Source organism: Ricinus communis, chromosome 7 (assembly GCF_019578655.1).
Source record: "Ricinus communis isolate WT05 ecotype wild-type chromosome 7, ASM1957865v1, whole genome shotgun sequence".
In the NCBI taxonomy this organism is placed as follows: domain Eukaryota; kingdom Viridiplantae; phylum Streptophyta; class Magnoliopsida; order Malpighiales; family Euphorbiaceae; genus Ricinus; species Ricinus communis.
In genome coordinates this window covers 24,529,307-24,545,723 of record NC_063262.1, presented here as the reverse complement: position 1 = coordinate 24,545,723, position 16,417 = coordinate 24,529,307, and the positions used below count along the sequence as shown (strand labels likewise).

General features: G+C 33.3%; 3 protein-coding genes across 3 annotated transcripts; 2 read left to right on the top strand and 1 right to left on the bottom strand.

The window, feature by feature from the left end:
• Positions 1-2,220: 2,220 nt before the first annotated feature.
• LOC8262757 (probable pectate lyase 8) lies at positions 2,221-6,834 on the top strand. The gene is made up of 7 exons (XM_002521084.4): positions 2,221-2,580; positions 2,689-2,742; positions 3,013-3,078; positions 4,840-5,482; positions 5,594-5,697; positions 5,817-5,955; positions 6,151-6,834. Exons 1-7 carry the CDS (start codon positions 2,483-2,485, stop codon positions 6,370-6,372), a joined length of 1,326 nt encoding a protein of 441 aa, XP_002521130.1. The 5' UTR covers positions 2,221-2,482; the 3' UTR covers positions 6,373-6,834.
• A 3,002-nt stretch (positions 6,835-9,836) lies between these two features.
• On the top strand, positions 9,837-10,508 carry LOC8262758 (E3 ubiquitin-protein ligase MPSR1). The gene has a single exon (XM_002521085.1). The coding sequence runs from the start codon at positions 9,837-9,839 to the stop codon at positions 10,506-10,508; it is 672 nt and encodes a 223-aa protein (XP_002521131.1).
• Positions 10,509-10,710: 202 nt separating this feature from the next.
• LOC8262759 (putative kinase-like protein TMKL1) lies at positions 10,711-13,869 on the bottom strand. The gene is made up of 2 exons (XM_002521086.4): positions 12,326-13,869; positions 10,711-11,515 (listed from the first exon to the last, which is right to left on the bottom strand). Exons 1-2 carry the CDS (start codon positions 13,746-13,748, stop codon positions 10,875-10,877), a joined length of 2,064 nt encoding a protein of 687 aa, XP_002521132.1. The 5' UTR covers positions 13,749-13,869; the 3' UTR covers positions 10,711-10,874.
• Positions 13,870-16,417: the final 2,548 nt, after the last annotated feature.

Here is a 16,417-nt window from a genome sequence, read left to right as displayed (position 1 = left end):
TACAGGTTTAACAGAGTGAAACCAGGCAGCTTTCTGGTAGCAAAACATGGCCTACAAAGGAACAAAAACATTGTAGATTTTCCCTCACTTTAATACACATGTAGGAGAAAAACACATGAAAGTGAGTAATAAGTGGACCATCAAAAAAAAAACACCAGAATTTTGTGGGTCAAGCCAATATAGCTTGCATCTAAAGGGATTGGTTCATTTTTTTGTGGGTTCCTATCTTAAATCTATCATGGATAATTAGTGAGACGTGAACATCAACAAATGCAACATATAATTAGTTGTACCACAAGTCTCCTCTTGCAGCTTGTTTGTGTTGATTTTACAGCTATATTGATAACTTAATTTGAATTATATGGGTTAATAAATTTTAATTAGCAGGGTAATTACACCCCTTAGTCTTTGATGATTACAACAATTATTACTCAGCTGAATGCAATTACAGCTCCTGTCTTGGGACACCAATTCTCATGACTGTTTGGCATATTATGTATTTCACTGACATTGATTGCTAGTTTGTCTTGCCTATTCTTAACAAGCAAAGCAGGGACCTGATTCTTGAGGGTTCAATCATATCCTTAGTGACTGAATTCTTGAATGTAATTAACTTAACACTCAATTTATATATTGAAAAATCTACATATTTTCTGAGTGATAAATTGAAAGCAACCTATTTTATAAAGCAATCAAAGCAAAAAAAAAAAAAAAAAAACATTTCCATTATTAATTTATTTCTTATTCATAAAGTAACTAGTAAATTAAAGGTAATTATCTACAATTTATCATAATTTTCTTGCTCTAACCTGGTACAATCCGAATTTATAACCTCTAATAAGTATGCCCTTATCAGGTGAAACATTGGGGTGAGAAGTTGGTAACCAAGACATCTGTGTAATAACCCTTTCCATGAAGCTACTAGCTTAATTAAGGTTCCAAGAACTTTTTTAATTATAATTAAAAGGTATATCAATGCTCTATTTGAACCCCCCCCACACCCCACCCCCCCCCCCCCCCCCCCCCCCCCAAAAAAAAAAAAAAAAAAAAAAAACGACCTACTGGTCCAATGTTCTGTTTGGATATATACAAAAAGATTAATTTTGAATAAATGTACAAGTGAAAATCTTACATATAAAGAATTTATAACTTATCTAATAGAAGTTGAAAGAAAAGTAGATTGAGGAAGGAAATTATGTGGACCAATTAGAAACCACATATATTTATTTATAATGCAAACTTAGGAACGACAAATGTAGACCATACATGTTATGGGCAATGTCTAAATTGGATGTCCAATCATATGGGTTAATTTTTTGAACATATGATCATTTGGGTCCTGAATTTCCAGATTTTGTTATTCATTAAAAATGAACACGAATTTACCTCATTTTAATTTCATGTCAAACAGTCATTCTATTTTTATCTCATTTTAGGATTAAATGATATTTTTAAAATTGAATAAACGAATCAGTTGTTAAAATACTATTTACCAATTTTACCGATTGAAGTTGTTCAATTGTCGATCTAATCAGTCTAATAAATTTTGCTTATATTTTATAATAAAAATACCACTTAATTGTGTAACGATTGCCTTCGCTGAGTACAAAAAAATAGCTATTGCTTGAAAACGACGGTAGAAACAGCATCGTTTTTGGACAAGCTCCGCGGAATGAAGCTCCTCCGAGGGAATCAATTTAGTTAAAACTCGCGGGAAACATTTACTTGGGATTCGTAAAATAATAGAGCAATCACCGGAAGATCCGGTAACCATGGAGACTGGACAGTCGTTTATAACCGTACTCATATTAGGACACCTGTCCAATGACATAAAACAAAATTCGTACACTCTAATATACCGTGATTTATTTATTTTAATATTAGAGCAGTCTAAAACTGCGCCACGTGGCTACGTGGCAAAAGGCTAAGGCGAGTAATAAATTTCACCGTCAATCGGCGAGTACGGACTAGTGATCTCCAAAAAAAAATAAAAAAAAGGTGACTTGGCACTGCGGTGGCGTGGTTGTGGGGTGGTCCGGTTAGAGAGGGAGGAGAAAGTAAAGAAGCGAGAATGAGTTGTCAGAAGGGAGATGGCGAGGCACGTGACTGACCGACACACATAACATTAGAAGAGTTAAAGCGTAAAAATGGGCAAAATACGAGCAGAGAAGAGTCAGTTAGTGGCGGTTATGGTTAGGTGGTTAGTTTCTGAGGTTAACGTGACTTAACCTGAGTTAAAAATCAAAAATTAAAAAATAAAAATAAATTAAAAAAAAGGAAGGCAAGTTTTTTAGAATTTCATTACGTAGTTTTGGCTATATAAACATGGCTTCGCTTGAGCTCTTTATTTGACTCAAGATATTGCTTTCTCTCTTCTTCTTCTTCTTCATTCTTTTTACTATACATCAAAGGGTACACACAACAAAAACAGAGCCATAATAAGTGAGTGACAGAGACAGAGACAGAGACAGAGAGAGCAAAAATGGCGGTTCCTTATTCGCTTAGACGCTTATGTATATGTACATTGATTATTCTGCTCCTGTTTGTCACTGTAAATGCTTCGACAGAGCTGAACTCGAGGTACATTCTTTAAGTATCTATCTTCATTTCTTAAAAAGCTCCATTAACTGCATCAATTTTACGATCACATTATTTAACGTGGATTTGATTTGATGTTTCTGCAATCAGGTTGGGCGAAAAGACACATTTTCAGAGCTCTGACAACTCTACAATGGCGGACGGGTGAGTTACAGAGCAGTTTTATACTTTAACGGATCCTGATCGTTGAGATCAGGATCGGAAAAATCTTGATCGTTAATTTCGTTACATTGAGTCTTTTCTTTTTTTCTACTTCCAAATAGAAAAGAGTTAACTAGAAGCAATTGCGTGCTTTCTGTTTTTAAGTTGACCTTCCTTGTCAGATTTATTTTTTCTTCTTTCTTTGTTGCAGATAATTAGAATTTGGCAGGCTAATTTAGTCATCTGAAATTCGTTTTATATGCAAATGTTCAGGTCAGGTGGTGCATGGAACGAGCATGCTGTTGAAGATCCGGAAGACATAGCATCTATGGTTGATGAGTGAGTTTTTCATTTTGTTCCTCTAATTTTATTAATTCTCATAATTTTTTAGTAATTAATATTCAATTAACTAATTACTTCCTTCAATTTATTTATTTTATTTACAATTGTGGACTGAGAAGTCAGAAGGGAGACAGGGATCACATGATTCATTATTATTTAAAACCTTCCTTTAATTCTCAGTTACCTTCCATCTAACAAAACCTCAAGGTCAGGAATGCAATTCTTGACATGTCACTTTCACCTCTCTTTGGACTGAAATTCCAGTCAAACCCTCAGTCCAAGTAGCCCAGTAGTGGTCAACATGGTGATTGTTTTTGAGGTCATTTTAAATGACATCTATTCGCAATTTTTTGCTAGTTTAAACTTGTAATTCTAATAAATAAATTCTGCTAATTTTTGTTGCTTCTAAAAATGAATGCCTAAATGGGCAAGTCTAGCTACTTATTTTTTTTTTTAAGAATTCCTTGGTACAAACTCAGAAGAAGACATATATCTATAAAAAGATTTATTGGAATCTTTTATCTTTTGGATTGGAGAAAAATTGCAAACATGAAATTAGAAAAGGAAAGACAGTTCATTAGATTGGTGAAAATCCAAATTGGTTTAGCGACGACTGTTATTTGGTCTGGTATAGTTAGTTACTGCAGTCTTGTACATATGGTAACTAAAGATCCTTTCAGTAGTGATTTATATATAATGCAAGTGTTTATTGTAATTCTGAGGACTCAACCATGTTCGCTACTGTTGAATCTCCCCTAACTTTTAATTCTACTGCCAGCTTATGCACGTGCCCATGTCGTGAGATCCGCGCATCACGCACTTAATTTATTTTCTTGTCTTTTTCTTATTCTTTCTATCCAAAACCTATTTCTTAAGTACATTAGCTTTTACTTCCTCTACCGACGTATCTGATTTTGCATTTTTTTTTCTTTCCAAAATAACATATTAGTTAAAAATGCTTTTTTTAAGGCTATCTTCTGATTGCACGTTGATAACTCACTACATTACTATACTTTTTATCTGAAAAACATTTCAGGCAAAGATGCCATGCATGCTCCTTTTTCTGATCCTTCAAATTGTGGCAAACTGTCAATGATTCCTCCTTAATCAAAGTACTGAGTGTTGTTGAATTGCGATATTTGTAGCTCTTTGGTATTAAATTCTACCATTATTATTAGATTATTAGATATTAGAAGATTCACCTTTTTATTACATTCAAATTCAATAGAAATAGTAACAATTTCACCAATTGCTTTATTTGTCCCTGCTATGTGGGGTAGACAACTTAAATTTTGCTCCCCTTCTCCAGCCTGTAAAGAGACATGACCTCCAAATCACATACCTCAGATCCAGTTTCATACCATAACACTTGCAGGAACCCTTTTCTGATCTAGCAAGTACATGCTTGCTTCGTGCTGAATTGGAACAGCTAGTCAAGTTATTGAATATGGCTACCATTAAATGACATACACTACCACCCATTTTTATTGATCACCGACAAGCGTAGTTCTAAAAGAATTAGTTTCCCCACCTCCTTGCACTTACTTTTTGTATAGCGAAATGTAGGAACAGAAAATGATTTATAATTTTTTCCGTATTGACCGTATACATATATCCGTGCACATCTGTCACATTACTTTCACATGGCCTACTTTCTTGATGTGGGACATCATGCTTTTTAATATCTTTTTATAGCTTTTACAAACAATTATTGCAACAACAATGTCTTATATGATTGTGATTTGTATTAATTACCAGAAGCATACGCAACAGCACCGCAAGGAGGAATTTAGGATTTTTCTCATGTGTAACTGGCAACCCAATTGATGATTGTTGGAGATGTGACCCTCACTGGCAGCTCCACAGGAAGCGGCTAGCTAATTGTGGGATTGGTTTTGGACGTAATGCTGTTGGTGGTCGCGATGGTAGATACTATGTTGTCACCGACTCTGGTGACGATGACCCTGTTAACCCAAAACCTGGCACATTACGCCATGCTGTTATTCAAGATAGACCTTTGTGGATTGTATTCAAGAGAGACATGGTGATCACACTCAAGCAAGAGCTTATTATGAACAGTTTCAAGACTATTGATGCCCGTGGAACTAATGTTCACATTGCCAATGGAGCTTGCATTACCATCCAATTTGTCACAAATATCATTATTCACGGTCTCCATATCCATGATTGCAAGCCTACTGGTAATGCCATGGTTCGTAGCTCACCCACTCATTATGGATGGAGGACAATGGCTGATGGAGATGCGATTTCTATTTTTGGATCTAGTCACATTTGGGTCGATCACAATTCTCTATCTAATTGCGCTGATGGACTCATTGATGCTATAATGGGGTCAACTGCCATTACCATTTCCAACAACTACTTCACCCACCACAATGAGGTAAACTAATTTTTCCTTTCCATCGATTTTGTTTATTGATAGGCTTTAATTTCATTTTTCAATGTAAAAGAATGTGCAAGTATTAAAGACGTGTTCTTGATTAATGAACAGGTTATGTTATTGGGTCATAGCGACTCCTATACAAGAGATAAGCTGATGCAAGTAACAATTGCCTACAACCATTTTGGCGAGGGTCTTATCCAGAGAATGCCAAGGTAAAAAATGGACAGTAGTACCCTATCTCTTTTGTTTGATTTTGGACCTCATATCAATTGTAGATTTATGGTTCATATGACTATTAACTCCGATTGGACCAACTCATTTACCTCTGCAGGTGTAGGCATGGGTACTTCCATGTGGTGAACAATGACTACACACACTGGGAAATGTATGCCATTGGTGGAAGTGCCAGTCCCACCATTAATAGCCAAGGAAACAGATACCTTGCCCCTAACAATGCTTTTGCTAAAGAGGTATCCTATCTAAAGATTAATTTCTAACAATAATTTTTACCTTTTTTATGGTTTATTGGGCTTGCGCTGTGTATGAATGAACTCCCAACCTCATTTTTACTTCAGTCGTAATAAACCAAAGCACATCGGTTAATTTCTCATAATAATGATGATGATGTGATGGGCAAAAAATGACTACAAATTTGACATTGGCAGGTAACTAAGAGGGTCGAAACATCAAATAATGTATGGAAGCACTGGAATTGGAGATCAGAAGGAGACCTATTGCTTAATGGAGCTTACTTCACTCCATCAGGTGCTGGAGCTGCAGCCAGTTATGCCAGAGCTTCAAGCTTAGGGGCCAAGTCCTCTTCCATGGTTGGTGCCATTACTTCAACCGCTGGTGCTCTTGTCTGCCGCAGAGGCCGCCAATGTTAATTCTCAGTCCCATCACACCGAGAACAAAAAAGAAAAGATTAAAAAAAAAAAGAGAGAAGAAAATCAAATTTTCTCTTCTAATGTTGCTATAGCATTACTAAGCTGAGTTTTCAGGCATTATTTTCTGTTTCATCCTTCCTCCTCTGTATTTGTCCTTCCCCCAGACCCAGAAAAAAGCAAAAAAAAACAAAAAACAAAAAACAAAAAACAAAAAACAAAAAGAGAAAGAAAGAGAGACATTGGCAAGTGTACATTTTACAGGGTGCCATAGTGCTGCCACACCTACTCAGATACAATATTCCACTTGTCACCATTTGATTGATCGACCTCGGCCTACATTAGGTGCCGCAGAGTTGTTCACATCTTTTCATTTTGTTTCTACCTCATCTCTCTATTCTCCATAGAGTGAATTTGTCCATTTTCCTCCTTTGTACTATAAATTTTTTCTTACGAAATTCTCAATCCTAAGTATTTCAAATTCCACATCAAACAAAGACATCGGTTTACCACTTTAAATTTCTTTCATTTTTCTCCGACTTAATCATTTTGCTCCCTGATTATCAATTTTCCTGTTTCCCTCATCCTAATTATAGTGAACACCATCAAATTGCACATGATAGCATTATTATAATGTAATGATGCATTTTACCCCTTCTTCTTTTTTCTTTCTTTTCCCTTTTAAACTTCCCAACCTACAATGGTAAAAAGCCACTTAATTGCCTACACAGCATGCATGATTAAAAATGCTTTGGTTAAGGACAACGGCACAGTGGTTGCATGTGAGGTGGGGACACTAAAGGCCTGTGATGCATTCTTCACCTACAATACAGTCGCATATTTTCTTGCCAACCAACCCACGTTGCAATGTGAACCTTAGAGGAGATTCATTTCAACACCATGTGCATTGGAAGATGGCAAAACACACCCCATATGCTTCATACATTTTCAAATTCTAAACTAATAATACACCATAAATCTTTTAAAGCATGGAATTTAACTCAATGACAATGGAGTTGTCTTCGAGACTATAAATCTTTTTACGTTTTGGCCTAGTTAGAGAGTCTTATGGAGCTCGCGTGGAGGTTTAAGTTCGAACCTGCACTCTTCTATTTTTACGAAATTTGAATAGATATAATTTTTCATAGAGAAATATTTATACATTCAAAAATATTGGTGAAGAATTTAAGATTTTGATGATAGAATGGCATTAGTACTACCTTATCATAATGGTCAAAAGCTGGACTAGAATTGCATCAAGCTGAAGCCAGATACATTTCAAATTGATGACGGCAGAAGCCTATCTCTATAGACGAAGAGGGGAAACATGTATTGGTAGAAGGAATATTATATGTTAAAAGAGATTTATTGGCATTTATGCGGGTGCGTATAGCCCATGTGCATACTTCGTATTGATTCATATATTTAATGAGAAAAAAAAAAAAAAGAAAGAAAGGCAGATGCTCATTCCAGTTCTCTTTAATCAACACCAGCCAGTGGAAGTGGTAAAAGAATTTGTGGAAAAAAAGAAAAGAAAAGTAGGAATTGCCACAAACCCAATCCAACCAGACTGGCCTTTTAATGGTTTGTGTACTTTGGTATGTGTTTTAAGTCATTCTCTCTATACAGATACATATATTCTGTTTGCCATTATTTTAGCTTAAAAAGGGTCATGATATTTGCCCAAAGTTATATATTCTGTTGGTGTTAAGATGGAGATGAATTTAATGAAATTGGAGAATAATAGGTAATGAAAATGGACTGAATTGATTGCCATTTTTGAACTTGGAACAGGCATCACGAATTATGAACACAGTAGATGTACGATTCGATAGCAGCCCAAAATTTGAATTGTCCAAGAAGATGACAAGCATAGCCCATTTCTTACCGTGTAATTATTTCAAGTCCATTTACTACAGGGATAATGAATTTTGAAATACTAAAAGTTGCTTTTTTTAAATAAATAAAAAACTTTTAGTATTAAGTTCTAGTTTTTTTTCTTAAATAATATATTAAATAATTTTAAAATTTTCTTAACGTTAGTGTTGAACCAAGTTCATTTTAGTTTCAATTCAATTAAGTTGCTGAATTATTTAGATTATAGATATTAGCATTTATCTTATATAACTTCTATTTTATTTAATGGGTTGATTCAACATGGTGTTATCAAAAACAAATGAAGAAGAAAAAAGAAGAAAATTTTAGAACTTAATTATAAATTAGAATCATGTTAAAGTGACATGGAAACTAACGTGGCAAGACATAAGTGTACAAGTAGAGCCAAATCAGCATATCCTAATGGACTCAGATTAATTAAAAGAAAGAATCTTTATACACTACTAGAACTTGATTCCTTGGGACTTAATTGTAAAAAACACAAAAGTCTTAGAACTTTTAACTTAGTAATTCCTTTATTGGTATTTTACAATTTTATGAATGTCACTTAAAATTGGTAGCACATTATATTGCAAAAAGTTTTAATGATTAAAAGCTTCTTTATAAACATGATTTGTTCATTATATGAATTTATTTATAAAAAGAAAAAACTCATAATAGATATATGTAATGTTGCTAATAAATTAAAAGTTAAGCATATAATTAATATAATTACAAAATTTAAGATAAAAATCAAATATACTATTAGCATCATCATGTATTATAATCACAATTGTTATTTTCTTGAGCTAATCATATTATATATCAAATATTTATAATATAATTTCGTGAATATTTTTAATTTAAATGAAAATATAGTTTTATAGCAAAAAAAGAATAACTTTTCTTGTTTATGATTTATTATAAATATATCTTCTTAGTAAATAACTAATTTTCTAATTAGATAGTTATTTTTATTAAAGATAATATAGGGCAAACATATTTGTTTTTAAATAGTTTCTGATTTATTCTTAATTAGACAATAATTTCTTATCCCGAAACATATAACATATTCCCTCTCCTTAATTTTTGCTTAGTTAGACAAGGTTTCCTTATCCTAGAAAATAACATAATTAATTATATCTTTAATATCATTTTCAATACATATAATTAATACATATTAATTAATAAAATTATAAAAACAGCCTCATATTATAGGAACAAAACTAGCAAGAATATAGGATAAAAAAAATAAAGCAAGAATATAATACAGGCTGTTTAGTAATAAATCTATTAATCCATCCTTATTTTTAACTATATTATAGATTATAAATAAATAAATAAATTTGGAGTGGTGGTCAAAATTTAATAATATCTCAAATTATTGAAAAATAAAAAGAATACTAAAACTGAATTAGAAGGAATATAAAGGATGCCACTTTCTCATTATTTGTTTTTTATATATATAAATATATCCATTAACCAGTCTCTTCATTCACTAGAACCGTCAGTAGTGCAAGAAAGACCCAGAAAAACTTTTCTGGTTTTTGTGTTTTAACTAAGTTCCTTTGCTCTCAAGGAATCAACCGAACATGCCTTTCCTCATCGGCAGAACTCAGCGGTTCTTGTTCTTTGAAGATGTCAAGATGAAGGCCACTGGCAATAATAAGTCCACCATCACCTTCACCATTACTTCTGATTCCACCCACAAACGGATTCATATGCTGGAACCCGATGTTCGCCTCAGCTTTGAGGCCATCTCTATCACGACCACCAATGTTCAAGTTGATGAACGTGACTTTCTTGCCAGTGGCAGTGATGAAGAGGCCTACTCAAAGATTTCTGATTTGCTTGCTTCTTTGGCTATTAACCCCAGTGATAAACAAATCATTGGCTATAAGTTAATCAAGGAGGCGCGCATTCTCTCTCGCAGAAACTCCTGGTCTGGTTGCAATAAATTGATCAATGTGGAGATGAAGCTGATAACGACGTACTGGTGGCAGGGTACAGTCCCTGCCAGCTGCTCGTCAGTCGCTGATCTGGGAAAAGGAAGATTTGAGGAGTTTGCCTCCGAGGATAGCTATGGTGGTGAGAGAAGCTGCTCAATCTGTTTGGAGGAGTTTCAGGCAGTTTCAGAGGTCAAGCGCATGCCTTGTTTGCATATATTTCATGGCAGCTGTATTGATCAGTGGCTGAATAAGAGCCATCACTGCCCGCTCTGCCGCTTCAAGATGCCAGCTTCTTGCGTTGATCTCATGCAGTAATGATTTGCTTTTGTAATTTCTACTGCTTTTTCAGGTGTCAGATTGATACGATCGTGCGGAAGTTACTTCTATAAGGTATCATCTTCAATATAAATACATGGTGCTTGACAGGAAAATATGCGACAAAATTGGCTCTTTTTTCTTTCCAAGGAAAACATGATTTCTACATGTTTAAAATTTTTTAGCATTAAGCAATCTTGCGTATAAGAGATATGCATTGTCATGAATTGCATAGAGACTAAGAATTGAATTCTGCCATACACAAATACAATATAATAAAGCGCCATTACAACCATCAGCTATCACTGCCATAGTTGACGAATAACAGAAAAGAAGCTAAATTATGTTGAAAATGGAAAGGCTTGATCAGAAAGGGGTCCCGACTTCGCTTCTTGTTTCGGCTGGACTATACAACGCAGACCTGTTTCTTGGTCTGTTTTCTTCCAATTGCTTCACAACTTCATCCATGGCCGGTCTAACTGAAGGCACTGGAGCACAACATCCCATTGCGAGCTTCAGAGCCTGAACTAACCCTTCTTCCATTGGACTCCTTATTCCCCTCAAAAGCTCCACATCAAAAACTTCCATCGTTGTTTCCTCTAAAACCGCCACTTTAACCATTGCCGGCAAATCCACAAAATCACCATTTCTCCCATTCTTCCCAGGTTTTTTGCCTATCAGAATCTCCAGCAGAAGTATTCCAAATGCATAAACATCTGTTCTAGAATTGCATTTCTTCATCCTCTGAAGCTCTGGTGCCTTGTATCCATCAGCCTTTGCAAGCACAACTATTTCATCAGCCACAGATGGAACCATTAGTTTGTCAAGCCCAAATTCAGTAAGTCTGGAGACGAAATACTCATCCACAAGCACATTTTTGGATCTCACGTTCCCATGGGTGATGGGTGTCTCAAGACCTGTATGAAGGTATGCTAGTCCCCTGGCTATGCCCAATGCAATCTTGTGCCGCCTAGACCAGTTTAGCACTGGCTTTCCTGCTTTAGTTTCTGCAGTAAGTGAGAGAACAATACAAGAGTAAGGATTATGATGCATAAAGGATAACTATGTTTATAGAAGAACAAAGTTCCCGAAAATTGGAACAAGGCAGACTTGGGGAGTTCCACTTTCCAGGAATGATAGTTGATAGATCAGTGTATAATCTGTCTGCACAAGGGAGGGGACAAGTTGCCTAGTTTTGTTGGCAATTACACAATGGAGCTTGCACTTTTCAAGACCTTAATTAATAAACAGAGCAGGATTGACGGATCCCACAGCCGAGAATAGAAATTGCAATGGGCATGATCACATCATAATTTAGGCTTTAAATTTACTATGAACAACAATGACATATAATAATTTAATATGAGTCAGTTATATGTCCACAAAATGGCAAGGCATCATTTCACATGTCAAGTAGTAGTTACTCAATTAGAGGAAGCATCCAACACAAGAGGTTGCTTGCAAAGCATTGATTGAACCTATCTTCTTGACTGTTCAGATTTCTAGAAAGACATGATGCCTGGGTTGCAGAATATTGTCATCAGATATCTACTTGAAGGCTTTTACTACTATGGAACAGTTATAGGCTGATTAGATGGGCACTTCATTGCAATTTAGAGCAATATAAAGAGTAACCCAAACTATGAATCAGAATAGAATGTCTTAAGTTCTGTACTGATTTAACAATGAGAAAAGGCCTCTATAAAAAAAAATTCTGCTAGTGCCAGAGAAAGTAACAATAAGGCAGCAATGGAATTCAACATGTTTATACAATGACAAATAAACCAGATGTAGAGGAAGGGAAAAGATGAGCATACCATGTAAAAGATCATAAAGGCTTCTATTTGGAAGATAATCATATATGAGTAGCTTCTCCCCTCTCTTCCCCTGGTAGAAAGCTCTTAAAGGAATCAAATTCTCATGTCGAATCTTTCCTAATTGCTTTATCACAGTTACGCATGAACTTCTGTCCTTGCAACTACCTTCTCTCAACAATCTCAAAGCAATTGTACCACCATCAGCAAGCTTTGCCTTATATACAGTCCCATAAGTAGTCTTCTCTGTTACTTGTCCCGTCGCATTCAAAACATCATCCAACGTCAAATGCTCACCTCCTTGAAACAAAATAAGCTTTCCTTCACCGCCACTGCCAGCATTGCCACCACTACCACCATTTTCCTCATCTTCTACTTCCTCTAATTCATCTTCGCTGTCTTCCCTACCTTTCCTCTTCTTGTTTTGCATATAACCAATCGACAATGAAGCCAAAACTACAACTCCAGTCATTAATCCAATCACAATACCAGCAATTGCACCTGAACTCAATCTTGAACTTCCACTGCAACTTCTTAAAGGTAACCCACAAAGACTAGGATCATTCCCTTCAAAAACCTCCATCCCAAACTTTGATTCGCCAAAAACAGGCAACATCCCACTAAAATTATTGTGCGAAAGATTCAATTTTTCAAGGTTTAATGATGTTAAACTCTGAGGAATTGATCCTGAAAGCACATTATCAGAAAGATCAAGCTCCTTAAGCCCTTGAAAGCGAGTAAAAAATTCCGGGAAGTCTCCTGAAAACTTGTTGCTACCCAAGTCAAGAAACTGCAAATTCTTGCAAGTAGAGTTGGGCAATGCAGGTTCAGGAAGAGACCCAGATAGTGAATTACCATGAAGCTTAAGTGAAAGCAATCTTTCACATAAATTCCAGATAGATGGAGCTAAAACCCCACTAAACAAATTGCCACTCAGATCAATATCAGAGAGGGAAGTACCGTAACCAAGTTCAAGAGGAATAGTTCCAGTCATTGAGTTAATGTTAAGATACAAACTTTGAAGCATAGAGAACTCACCAAGCTCTCTAGGAAGTGAACCGGTGAGATTAGCAGAAGGGAGCTGAAGAGAAAGCAAGTGCAAAGATGGGTCTTTATAGAGTGAAAGATTAGTCCATTCTGGTGCAGAAATGTCATTACAAGAAAGAGGAGAACCATTGGAGAACACCCATTTAAGGCCTCTCCATTGACACAAAGGAACAGAAGAATTCCAAGAAGAAAGTAAAAGGTTTTCAGTGTTACCTTGAAGTGAAGCTTTGATCTTTCCCAAAAGAAGTTCAACATCTGTTGAAGTAGAAGAAGCAGAAGAAGACAAGGACTCATTACTAAGTGCAGTACTACTGGTAAAGATTATGGCCATCAAAAAGAAGCAGACTGTGTGAAGAGAGCAAAGTTTCGAAATCGCCATGAATGAAGCAACAAGCTACCTAGCTAGTGAGAGAGAGAGAGAGAGAGAGAAATAAAGAAAGGGAAAGGTGATACTTGACAATGTGGTCTTTGTGTAGTTCTATGAAGGGTTTTCTCTTTTTGGGTAAACTTCTGAACTGAGTGTTGACTATGAGTAAGGCTCTTTGTCTAATAACTTTTTTTAAATAGAAAAAAAAAAAGTGAAAGTGGTTTTGGAATTATTTATACTTTTAGTTTATATATATATATATAAAAGAAATAGAAACTATGAGATTAGTTGCAAAATCTGGACATATTCTTTCAATACATGATAAGAAATTTAAGTCTAAAGTGTTCAAAAAGACATTTTATAGAAACTTTTTTAGCAGTTTTAAATTGATATGAGTTACTTATTTGGTTGTATTTTTTGAAATTATTATTATTATTATTTTGATTACAAGTATTTAAATTTATAAAATTTAGATTAAATTATTTATTTAGAAATATTTATATGTATAAAATTTAATTAACATTAAATCTAATTCATATAATAACAGTTTAATGAAAGATATAAAAATAACATTATAAAAATTTATTAATGAATATGTATGATATAATTTGTTTATTCAAGATTAGAAAATATTATTTAATTAACAACAATTTATTAATTAATATATAATTTTTAGATTAAGATTATTATTTAATTAACAATTTAATTTATTGGTTAATGAATTGATATAATAAAAAAAATAAAAATAAAATATTACAAATTAGTATAATATCTGTATATTAAGAATAAATATACATATTTAGAATATATATGTGTGGATTAAACCGGTATCAAGCTTTTAAATAATAGTATATTCTTCTCTTAAATTTATATTAGAATTAAAAGGTATCTGACACTGGGAGCAACTAGCTGAATTGATCAAACAAACACCGTCTGATTTCCTGAAGCTAATCATGGAAACACCGCAAAAGATCATCAAAAGTTGGCTTCATTACAAGATTGGTGCACCCCACAACACAAGAACATTGAAGAAACTGCAATTTTTTAATTCATCAGTTTACAGAATTATTGCCTTTGCTTTGCTTTTTGTAGTTTATAGAATAAATATATCTGCACGCCCTGCTTTGGAATTCCTCATTTTATTATTATTATTATTATTTTGCAATCTTTTTCCCCAGGAAATGCAAAGGAAAGCAGAAAAGATTGCTGTGCAGGACAGGACGACTTGTCCTTTTCTGTGTGAACTGTGAGGTCAGGTTCTATTTGATATTTGGGTGCTCCTTCGATGGTGAATCTACACGTGTCAATAATGTTGATAATCTTTGTTTGACTTCACGATCTGCGGTTGGAGATGATGAGTGAGTTTTTGATCTTGGTGGTGCTGGAATGTAGAGTGTCGAGTGGGGGACCCATGGGCAGAGTAGAAAAGGAAAAGGTGAATCTATGTCCTCAACTTGGACGTAAAGGTGGGACCAAAGGATAACATGTTGAAAAAGTTGTCACTTAGAAAAACCAAAGTATGTTCATAGTTTCGTGAATGTCTAATATTAAATTTTCTTTGCACTAATTTTGATGAACTTCCAAGAATTCTTCACAATCCTGTAATCGCCTATCTAATATGGAATCATAACATAATATCAAAATAAAAGGACACTTTTGCCATTTCAATTACACCATCACTCTAATAAATATATATTTTTAATCTTTTTAACCTTCTTATATTCATTATAAAAATAATAATTATAATTATAATTCTATATTTAAATAAAATAAGTTCAATTGTTTCATAAATTTCATCTAATAATATTTTATAAGGTCACATTACATAAAATTTTATAATAAAAAAGACATGTATATAAGAAACTATTATTGTACTAAATAATAAAGAGATATTATGATATTAGATATTTAATCAAATAAAATGATAATATTAAAAATTATTAATTAAATACAATCAAAAAGTTATATTTCTAAATTAAATTAGTAAGTGTATAATGTCACTCATTTATCATATGTCTATTATTATTTTTACAATCATTATATTTAAAAATTATTGGAGGATATGAAAACTAAAGAAAACAAAAATTACTTTCGATAAAATTTTTATCATATTACTTCCGGTAAAAATTAAAGCAATTAAAATTACATTCATAGATATTACAAAATATATATTTATCTATTATTAGTGTCAAGTTCATTAAACCTAAATTTTAGGTTGATTACTTATAAAATATATATTCACCTATAATTAGTATAAAATTCATTAAATATGAAATATACATTTGTTAATTTTACTAATGAATTTGGTTTAACATATGAATATATTTTTTTAGCTATAATCTATGAACTTCAGGTATACGTGCAATAAATTTATAATTTACAGTATATTAATCTACAAGTCAATTTATAAATTTAAATTTTAATGCTGATGTTTAGAGAAAAAAAAAAAGCTAAAATTATTTTTATTTTTTCTGAAAACATAAAATTATTTTTTATTTACTCTTAATTATATAAATTAAAATTTTTATTATTTTATTATATAGTATTTTTCTTATAAATATATTAACGTATTCTTAAAAGATAGATTTAATATTGTGGTAACAAAGAAATACAAAATTCAATAAATTTACAAAAATTGAAATAAAAAATAATAATTTTTTAATAATAATATAATATAAAAT

Coding starts and splice junctions, on each gene's coding strand:
- LOC8262757 (XM_002521084.4), top strand. CDS start 2,483: ATGGCGGTTCCTTATTCGCTTAGACGCTTATGTATATGTACATTGATT. Junction 2,743..3,012: donor AACTCTACAATGGCGGACGG/GTGAGTTACAGA, acceptor GCAAATGTTCAG/GTCAGGTGGTGCATGGAACG. Junction 5,956..6,150: donor ACAATGCTTTTGCTAAAGAG/GTATCCTATCTA, acceptor TGACATTGGCAG/GTAACTAAGAGGGTCGAAAC.
- LOC8262759 (XM_002521086.4), bottom strand. CDS start 13,748: ATGGCGATTTCGAAACTTTGCTCTCTTCACACAGTCTGCTTCTTTTTG. Junction 11,516..12,325: donor CCTTTATGATCTTTTACATG/GTATGCTCATCT, acceptor CACTTACTGCAG/AAACTAAAGCAGGAAAGCCA.
- LOC8262758 (XM_002521085.1), top strand. CDS start 9,837: ATGCCTTTCCTCATCGGCAGAACTCAGCGGTTCTTGTTCTTTGAAGAT.